Here is an 11,047-nt window from a genome sequence, read left to right as displayed (position 1 = left end):
TAGGGATGTTGAACATTTCTTCATGTGTCTATTGGCCATCCTTCTTTCTTCTTCAGAGAAGTTTCTCTTTAAGTCTTTCGCCCACTTATTTATTGTGTCCCACTATTTCTATGATTCCCCTGTCCTTCTCCAAATCAGATAAACTTATATACAAGGCAAAGGGTACAGAAATCAAAAACAGTGACAACAGGAAATAAACTAAAGAAAGAAAGAAAAAAGAAATAACTGCAAACAGTATAATAAAAAAAACACACTTGTTTCCATTTGTTGGAATTCATTTTGATAAGCATCATTATACTTGGTCATATGCACATAGCTATTGAGCCATTGTGAACCTCTCCAAAGAATAGCCTCCTTTGTTTTCAACTGTGCAAAGAATACTTAAAGTGCCTTTTAATGACTAAATATAGAGGTTCCTTATGACCCAGAAATCTCACTCCTGAGCATTTACCCAAATGATTACAAACAAGACCACCCTAAAGCCACCAGCACAACTACATTCACTGCAGCATTATTTACCATAGCTAAGATACAGAACTAACCCAGATGCTCCTCAGTAGATGAATGTGGTATATATGCACAATGGAATCTATGCTTCCATCAGAAAGACTGGCATTGCCCCATTCATAAGGAAATAGAAAGACTTGGAAAACATTAAGCAATGCAAGCCAGACTCAGACAAACATAGGCTGCCTGGTTTCCTTCATTTGTAATAACTAGAATATGTCTATAAATCCACAAGTTAATCCAATGGATAGTAAAAGACAAATAATATGCACTTGGACATGATTAAACTACTTCTCAATAGCTTCTCCACTTGCTTAACTCTCTTTTATTGGTATTTTTGTACTAAGACATTGTGTGTGTGTGTGTGTGTGTGTGCGCACACGCACGTGTGCGTGTGTGCATGTGCCTGTATGTGTATATACGCTGGAGTTTTTGAGGATTAAACGACATAACATGTTTCAACATCCAGAATCATTACCACATAGTAGAAACAATGCATGCTAAATCTGGCATCTGAGGATGAAGTTCAGTCTGTTCCTATGGTTTTAGAGACATCACGCTTTATCCCTTTGAATTTCAGCATCTTACTGAATACCATAGATTGGATACTTTACAAATAATAGAGATTTATTTAACTCACAGTTCTGGAGGCTAGGAAGTTCAAATGCACCAGTATGTGTCAAGGGGAGTTTTATTGCATTGTAATATGGCAGAGGGTAGTGCATGGTGAGACTCTCTTCTTTTTATAAAGCCATTGCAAGAGGCACATTCTCATAATCTTATCTAATAAATTACCTCCTGAAGACCTCATTTCCTACTACCATCAACATAGGAATTGCGGATTAATTTTCCAACAAATTAACTTTTGGAGTGCACATTCCAGATATAAACAAGCCATTCTGAATTTCTCAGTTATGTATTTCACTGTGGTCTGATTTATATAAACAAATGAATGACTTGAGGAATGCTTCAAGTCTCCTCTCCCTCTTCTATTAGCTATCTCTAACTGAATCACCTTTTCCCTAACTTTCAGATAGCACTGTTTCCAGAGGGATTTTTCTTCACTTTTTCTTTTTCTTTTGGTCGGTCGTGGGGCTTGAACTCTGGGCCTGGGCGCTGTCCCTCAGCTCTTCAGCTCAATGTGAGCGCTCTACCACTTGAGCTACAGCGCCACTTCTGGTTTTCTGGTGATTTATTGGAGATAGGAGTCTCACAGTCTTTCCTGCCCGGGCTGGCTTTGAACTGTGATCCTCAGATCTCAGCCTCCTGAGTAGCTAGGATTACAGGCGTGAGCCACCAGCACCCGGCTTCTTCACTTCTTCTTGACCTTAGAGTGCTCTGAACTTTCTCTATCATAACAAAATTATTTCCTCTGTTCTAATATCTCATAACAGCAGACAAAGTATTTGATTTTCTACTAGATTTAAAACCATAGAATCAGGAATTATAACCTCAGATGTAACTTGAATCTCATTAGTCCTAATTTCAACGCCTTATGAATTCAGTGGACAAAGAAAGCTTTCTGGCATCTTAGCATCTCATCACCATAATCTATTTTAATGATGCATAAAAAACCTTGAAGAGAATGCTGAAACAAGGATACAGGTTGACCCATTGTAACAATGAGATGTACAAGACACTATGTAGAAAACAAAGTTTGCAACTTGGTGGGGGGAAGGGGGTTGAGGAAGTGGGGAGGGAAGGGATGGTAAGGGAAAAACAAAGGAGGAGGTAACAATGCTCGATAGGAAATGTACTCATTACCTTACTCATGTAACTGTAAACCCTCTGCATACTATTTTTACAATAAAAAACATTAAAAAAACCTTGAAGAAAGTTTACTGAGTTAATGGGAATGTGCAGACTGTTTTCCTCATTGAACAGTGAGTCAGTTTCCCTCCAAGATATCCACTGGGGTTAAAACCAGCTCATACCAGTCATAGTAGACTAGTCTGAGCTCTATAACATGGACATATCTGTAGTGGAAGACAGAATTTCATCTGGGAGTCAACCCAAAGGCCAATATGAGCAAATGGTGTTATTTGTTCTGAAAGCCACAGCAGAATCCCACCCTTCCACTCATGGTCCAGGAGAGAAGGCTAGGGGATTTGACAGGAGTCACATGTAAGTATCATGATAACTCTAATTGCAATAGAGACTTAATGAATCCCAAAACAGAAACAGAAATAACTGGAGCAATAGCAATATAGATAATGAAGTTGCCTTTGTAACTCTGAATTTAAGTATACAGAAATTGTCTACTTTCTGAAATTACTGTATCCTCCTATGCCCAAGAAGGGTCTAATCCACCAAAGAGCAGTATGAAGTGTAGGAAATATCATGGCTTAAAAACACAAATTTGAGACATAAGGACGAGGCACATCTAGACTAGCATTGACACAGATCTCTACCTTGGTCATGACTGCTTAAAGATGACACCTATATTCTGAAGGATAGGAAGTTAACATCAGTGCTTGCTGCAATTCCACTTCATAAGTCACTTATAACTTGTAATATACTTGTATGGTTGAGAAACTCTGCAAACACTTCAAAGATTGTATCAAAGTATTTCCAATTATCTGGGAGAAGATAGAAAACTCCAGTCAGTCATCAAATTAATGTATCAAGTGCATCTAGATATTTCTGAAACCTAAGATTGATGGACATTTTCCGTGACCTTTAAGATGTTTGTAGTTAAATTAGTGTTTAAAGTATTTCACATAGATGGATACATTTAGCATCTGTACTCTGAACCAATTGCCCAAATATAAGATCATTATGGAAACTAGATGTGGATAGGAAACTCTAATGGCAATAGGCCTGGTTCTTCCATTCTCCTTCCTTCTTTTCACTGCCAATTCCTCATTGCTGGAACATTTCACTGACAAGTGGTGGTAAGTAGAATCAAAGGAAAAGTTTGGAAAATATTAAGGTATTTTTTATTTCATTCATAGACTTCCTACCACTGAAGAAAGTTAAATCTCTAAATAACTAACACAATATATTGCAGTTTGGACAGAATTCCCTATGGTGGGAATAAGAACTCTAAGATGTTTTGGGGAAATATATTAAAAATCTGTTGTAAATAAGTGTATAAGATCCAACTTCTAAAATTTTGTGTTCTGGAATACATGGAAATAAAGTTTGTCTTACAGGAAAGCACTAAAAATACATATATGTTCACACATATGAAAAACATGGCTATCTTCTTTACAAATATAAGCATGCTGAAGTTAGGAGGACCAACATGCAGTGCGCAAGTCATGAGGACTGAGGTTTCCTGGGTGGACATACATTGTTAGGAGCATCCCTAATAAGTATCTGTTTAAAGGAATCTAATTTTTGCCTGAATGTGCTTTAGGTTGCACTTTAAGGACTAGAGCTCAAGTTATAAGGGGACTCTTTCTCATCTCAGTTCTTGACACTATAGGAACTCTCATCATGCAATTCTGGAACAAATCTAAATTATACATGGTCTTCTCAGTTTACCTGAGAAATAAGAACTAACAGTCAATTTAAATCCAATATGTTATAGCAATCATATATCCCTAATAGTACTGCATACTTTTTGCAGAAAGAGATCTTGGCACAAGGTACTTCATATAGGTTTGAATATGCATGTATGAACATATACATATATACATAATATACATATATACACATACATACACATGAATGAAGCTGATGCAGCTGTGGAGTTGGAGAGAAGTTTGCATCAGCAAATTCCTAGTGGCTTGTATGAGAAGTTTCAGTGGAAGTGTGGCTGACTAGATACTTTTGAAATAGTGGAGAGTCAGAAGTTGTTGAGAGATTAATGTTTACACCATTGTTCTTCTGTTCAGTTTTAATGCACTTCAAGGAGATAAATGTACAGTAAAAACCCACTTCCTTCCTTTCCCTACACTGAGGCTTTCATCTGCTAGGCTGAAGTTAGACTCATTTATTCAGGAACCAAGCCTCATTTCTTAATTAATGCCACTAAGAATGCCACTTATATATTTCCAGAGAAATATATGTCATAAAAGTGAGCTTCATGTAAGATTAAAATTTGGATTATTATTTTTAACCAGTCACATTCAAAAAATAAAAAGCATGTAAATGTAGTTTTTCATTAATAGGCTATAACTCAAAATATCAAAATTTCATCTTGACATGTAATCAAGATAAAAGTGAGCTATTTTGCCTCTTTTATAGCAAGACTCTGAAATCCAGTGTGCATTGAACACTTGTAGCACATCTCAGCACTGACATGTCAGTGCTGGTGGCTACTTACAAGATGGAACTTTTCAGCTCACTCTCTACAAGTTAATATATGTTCTGCCCATTTCTTTACCAATTATGAATTATAACTGCCTCTGGCATTTCTGAAATAATTTCTCTATCCAGCCAATCATTCATGCTCTTTCCTACTCTTAGAACAAATGTCTACTGAAGAATTCCACTGTGGAGAAGAGGCATGATCGCTGTAAGAGTGAACAATGCAAGTTGGTATCAGAGAAAGAAGCAGATACACAATGTTTTGATAAGAGTAATGATTGGAGCCATGGCATCAAGGTAGATATACCAACATTTATGATGGGTTAGTAGCAGTGCAAAGGAACTGCAAGTTTTCGAACTGCACTGAAAGTGTGAATATTTTGACTTAGAGGGGAGAAGCATCTCCACCAGCACTCCTTCTCACAGGAATCTCCCTGAACCAGTGGGACAGATAGGATTGTTCTAGATCCCAAGAACTGGTGCTTTCTCATAGTCAAAATCAAATTTCAGAAACAGCTTGGGATTACAATAATGTCTCTCTGGCTTCCCGCTACCCTATCTCCTTTTCTAGACAGCTGAATTTTCAGACATTAATATGAACCAGTGGCTGAAAAAATTCTTTCTGTCAACTAGTTTATCTTGTTACTGACATGAATAATCAAATTCAATTGGATTAAACAAGCTGTAACACACTGTCAAAAGCTATTAGCAACCTAAGAGCCTCAAGCCATAAAGGACTCTTTTTGTGTATCTTAGAGTTTTTCTCATCAAAGGAGAAACTCAGACTAAAGGAAACAATGTGTTTCATTTACAAGCTTTGAGTCCTCCAGGGTCTTCTCATCAACTCTGTGGTTTGATTTTGGACTTTTTTTTTCCTTCTGGAATTTAGGAGTAGTGTTGTCTACTCTGTAATCACTCAAGTACAATGTTTCTTGGTGGGATTGAAAACCTGAATATGCCAAGGTTTGCACATTATTTATATTTGGAAAGGGAAAGAAAATGAGGGGGGTACTAAAACACGAGGGGGAACTTGATACTACTTCTGGCAGCTTGAGAAATTATGTTGTCCACTGCCTGGAGCCACTGTTTTGTATTTCCTGTTTGGAGAGCATCCTACATCCCTAAATTCATATACTTGCCCATTTCCTGTAGTTATATAGATTCATGAGATGCCAATGGTAGAACACATTAGCAGACCATAAGAAAAAGAAATGAGCTGCAATTGACTTGCATTTAAAGAATCTCAGTGCCAGCCTAGGCTCAAGCCTGTAATTCTAGCTGTTCAGGGGGGTGAGCTCTAAAGATCACAGTTGGAAGCCAGCCTGGGTAGAAAAGTCTGTGAGTCTCTTATCTCCAATAAACTAACTACTCAGAACAAGCAGAAGAGGTCAAAAGCTATGTACATATGACCATATAACCTGATGCTAAGTGAAATGAACCCCAAGATAGGGACCCAAGAGATTTTTTTATCTTTCTTTTTGTTCTTTTTAATGTACTTATAATGTACTATGTGATTTTTTTTGTTTCTTTGTATGTTCTTCCCCCATGGTATAACCCCTGTTGTCACTGTATTTGATTCTGGTGTCCTGCATTTTCTATATACATTTTTCTAATTGGGAGAGGGGAAGGGAAATAACAAAATGCTGAAATAAGGATACAGGATGACCCACTGTAATAATGAGATGTACAAGAAACTTTGTTGAACACAAACTTTACAACTTTGCCAGTGGGGATGGGGGTGAGAGGAGTTGGGAGGTGGGAAGGGAAGGGACAGTAGAGGAAAAACAAAGGAGGGGTAACAATGCTTGATAGGAAATGAACTCATTACCTTGCTCATGTAACTGTAACCCCTCTGTACAGTATCTTTACAATAAAAATCTATATTTAAAAAAAGAAAAAAGAAAAAGCTCGAAGTGGCTCTGTGCCTCAAGTGGTACAGCACTAGCCTTGAGCACAAAGAGACTCAGGGATAGCACCCAGGCCCCAAGTTCAAGACCCAGGATCAGAAAAATAAAAAAGAATCCCAGTACCACTTTTAACTGATTATTTTCCTTTTATGGAACAAAAATAATTATTAAAGCAATCTATGACACCTTCTACTTAAAAACTATATACTAAAATGCCAAGAGAATAGCAACTACTTAAGCCTGTCAGATACACCTTCTTATAATGCAAAATGATCACAAATGATGCACAAGATAAAACAAAAACCCCATATCACCATCTTCTCTTCTCTTTTGGACCTAATTATTGCAGTCACATCATAATTCTGGTCAAAGTAAGGAAAATGAAAACACAAAGAAAAAAAACAGAGAATTTAAATATTTCCAATGGCTTCATCAAAGTGCCCAAAGGCCATTTTATACAAAATACTTGTGTTTCAGACACTGTGGATCCATAAGTTTTAGAGAGGTTTCCTTTCCTGTGAAGCTGAGGCAGAAGTCTTACCTGAATCCTATCGAATTAGAGATTTAGCTATACCTTTCAAGTTCAATCCTATTTCCAGAAACAAATGATGATCTCCAATAGGAAGCTCTGAGGATGCAGTCTAACTAGGAGCACAGCTGAGGATCCTTAAAAACTACTAGTCTCTTCCATCCCACCCAGTAATAAACTTAAGTGTTTCTATTATCTCTTATCTTACAAGTAAGATAAGAGTTGATTTATGCCAAATCTTTAAAATTTTTTGAATATCTTACTTGATTCAGTGACCAAAATGTCATATTTATAACTTGAACAATTCATAAGTGAAAACAAGATGCTTGATATTCTCATGGTAGATGTTTTATGATTCTGTATTATATTATTCTGCATTACATTTCTGTACTTCTTTGGTGTGTTTTTCCAATACAGGTAGAAAAAATAGCATATTTGTGCTATTAATATTTTTTTTCCAAAATGTCTTAGCACTTTTCTTCACTTTTCAGTTTGTACTGTTTTTCAACCTCAGTGTACTACCACTGTACTATATTAAAATACAAACAAGAAAATTCAGTGCTGTTGGTACATAATATGATTTTTGAAAATGCATGAATGCACCACTATATGATGCTAAATAATGAAATAATTCATTTCAGTAATATAAATTTTTCCTTAAAAATCTAAAGAATTATAAAAACTACTCCATAAATCAGCATTCAAATATATCAGAAATAATGAATATGCTATATAGAAGTAGTTTATAAAATAACATTGTGAATACAATATGTTAATGGAAAACTATGCCATCTTCCTTTGGAAAGAATTTACTCTTTGTAATAACCATCACATGGGCCTCTTCCCTAGCAAACAATGGAAGATGTCCCTAGCGTTTTGGCCACTTCCTAGCAGTTTCTGCCCTGTCTAGCTTGCAGTTGCTCCTTCCCATCAAGCATTTTAAGAAGCTTAAGAGAATGACACACAGTTGTCATATTTTGAAGTATGTGCAAAAGAAGCCTAGGCAGTGGCTGTTGGGTCTTTAGATAGTAATTATCTCAAACTCATTTGCAAAAGCCTGGAGAAGAAAGGGAAGGAGGGCTCCTTGCCCAAGCCTGCAAGCTCTTGGTGGTGCTGGCTGTGGGACAGCAGTAGCATGATCTGCTCTGTGGTGGGGCCATCCAGAGGGCAAGGCACCCCAGCCTTTCCTTGGGTAAGGCTCTACATCCTCTTCAAGTAGTGCCTCCTCCATAACTTCCATCTTGTGGGGCTTGGCAAGTCTGAGAGGTCCTCAGCAGTTGGGGTCTGGGTGGTTGCAGACATCTTGCCCTGACACTCAGTGCCTTTACCTGCAAGGTGCAACAGTAGCTCCTGCAGTTCCTTCATATTCCTCTTCTCCTGGGATGGCTGTTTAACAAACTCATCTTTCTCCTGATGCAGCCCATCAAAGACTTCCATCTGTTCTTTACAGACTCCTATGGCAGTCATGTGTTCTGACAGTTGGCTGCATTGATGTTGGAGGTCATCCACTTAACTCTGTAATCATCTTGTCAGGCAGGTCATGGATGAAGCAGCTTCTTGAGCACCTGTCTGTCCTGCTTCCTCTCCCCAGACACTCCATGGTTCCAGCTCTTGGGGAAGAGGGCCTGGTGCTCCAGCTCTGTCTGGCACTGGGCTGCCTGGTTGGCCAGGCACCCACAGCTGGCCTGCTGCTCCTGCAGCTGCTGGCTGATTCAGCAACTGATAGTGCTTTAAGGTAAAAATCCCTCATGGTTTGTGGGTTGTTTATGTCCTCTGGGACAGTCACATCAGGGGGAGTTGCCTCCTCATCCTTTTATTCTTTGCTTACTCCTTCACCTTGCCAAGCAAAAGCCAGGAAGTTCATCTGGGCCCGCAGCTGCTCATTCTCCTGTCTTGTTGTTTCCAGGCACGTCAGTGTTTCCTGTAAATTTGAGGCACCACCTGATCCCCTAACTTGCTCTGCACCTGCTCCTGCTTCAGCTGCTCCAGCAGTGGGGTGTGCCTCAGCAGGTGCTGCAGGGCCTCCTTCTCTGAGGTCAGCTGCTGACTGGAGGCCATGTGCTGATCCTGGGTAGCTCTGAGCTCCTGCAGCTGGCCAGGTCATGCAGCTCCTGCAGATTCTGAGCTTGGCTCTGTAACCCAGCCATCTCTTTCCATTCTTCTAACTTCTCTTCTAACTGGTTCAGCTTCTCCTGCAGCTGTTTCTTCACCTGCTGCGCTGAGTGCAGGGTGCTGGTTAACTCCTCCTTCTCACTGTTCAGTCAGCTGGACCAGCTGATCTTTCAGCTAACAGTTGTATACCAATATGCACCTCATGGTTGTGCTGATCTTCAGCATGCTCATCCCATTCCTCAGCCTTCTTCTTCAGTATCCACATTCACTCTTGCTGCTCCATGTGCTGGAGTCCCAGGCTCTGGTTTTCCTGTATCTGGGTGTAAAGTTGCTCCTCCAGGTTCTTGAGCTCCTTTTGCATCTGGTAGGTCTGGGCCTGCAGCTGCTGCTCATCCTGATATGGTTCCTGTAGGAGGCTGTGGGGGTGGCAGCTCTGACAGCTGTTTTCTCAATTCCACCAGGTTGGTATCTACCTCAACACCTGCCTCACCCCTTTTTCTTTCTCCTCTTTCATCTGCTCCAAGAGCTTCTGGACCTTCTCCAGCCACTTGAAGCTCTCCACCCTCAGGTCCTCAATAGAGTTGTCTCTCTTTAACTTTAATGCTGTCAACAACTCTTTCATATTGTCCAGTTGTCTTTCCAACTCTGCCTGCTCCACTAGTGCTTGTTGAAACTGGTGAATTTTGATCTTTATGTTGGCCTTCTGTGTCAGGAGCACTCCCAGCCTCTCCTGAAGTTCAGTGTTCTCTTCCTCCAGGTCATCATAGGTTCTGCTCTTTTCCTGGAGCTATAGCTTTATATTGCTCAGGTCTTTAATGAGCTCTGGGTTGTTCTTGTCTGTCTCATTTTGTGTGGTAGAGACTGCAGACAATGTCTTCTCTACCTCTGCAGCATGCTGCTGTGAAGTCAGCAGGCAGCTGGCAAGATCTTCATGATCCAATTCTCTTTCATTGGCTACTTGCTGCTTGTAGGCTAGGGCAGATTGTAAATTGAATTTTTCTGAAATCAACTTCTCTATTGATAGCTTGTGGAGCTAAAGTTCTGTTTTCAGTGCTTCCTGCATACTGGTCATCTTCTCATTTTTTCCCCTTGTTGATCCTACAGGTCTTTCTTTTCCTGCTTCAGTTGTTTGATTTCACTGCAGAGCTGCCAGTTTTATGTTCTGCTGGAGTCCAGGGCAAGCACCAGGTATTAGTAGTGCCATTCAATATTCTTGGTTCTATTGGGACCAGTGACTCACTTGACCTTTTCATCTCTGACTGTACCCAAAGTTGGGAAGGCTCAGGGTCAGCGTGATCTTGGCTATTGTAACTATATATATATATATATATATATATATATACATATATATAAACTTGAAGATATCTAACAAACCAACTTTGATCCTTTTGATTATATTCCCAGGAGTGGGTTAGCTGGATCATATAGAAATTCTATTTTTAATTTTTTGAGGAACTTCTTTATTGCTTTCCATTATGGCTGGTCTAATTCACATTCTCACAAACAGTACATATAGAACACTTCATTTGGGGCTGGGAAGGTGGCTCAGTGGTAGAGTGCTTGCCTTGCATGGCTGAGGCCCTGGGTTCGATTCCTCAGCACCCCATAAGCAAAAAGAAAAAAGCCGGAAGTAGCACTGTGGCTCAGGTTGGTAGAGTGCTAGCCTTGAGCTGAAGAGCTGAGGGACAGTGCCCAGGCCCAGAGTTCAGGCCCCACGACCGGACACCCCCCCCCC

General features: G+C 39.6%; 1 protein-coding gene across 1 annotated transcript in view; it reads right to left on the bottom strand.

Annotated features, from left to right (window-relative positions):
• Positions 1 to 8,667, bottom strand: part of Mtap (methylthioadenosine phosphorylase) — a 71,961-nt gene extending 63,294 nt beyond the window's left edge. The window contains exon 1 of the mRNA XM_013020769.1: positions 8,529 to 8,667. Coding sequence (XP_012876223.1) covers positions 8,529 to 8,667 — 139 coding nt within the window. The remainder of the gene's footprint in view (positions 1 to 8,528) is intronic.
• Between the last annotated feature and the right edge of the window lie 2,380 nt (positions 8,668 to 11,047).

This window comes from Dipodomys ordii, unplaced genomic scaffold (assembly GCF_000151885.1).
Source record: "Dipodomys ordii isolate 6190 unplaced genomic scaffold, Dord_2.0 Scaffold53, whole genome shotgun sequence".
In the NCBI taxonomy this organism is placed as follows: Eukaryota; Metazoa; Chordata; class Mammalia; order Rodentia; family Heteromyidae; genus Dipodomys; species Dipodomys ordii.
The sequence above is the reverse complement of the archived record's forward strand: the minus strand, read 5'-3'. Positions and strand labels throughout refer to the sequence as shown.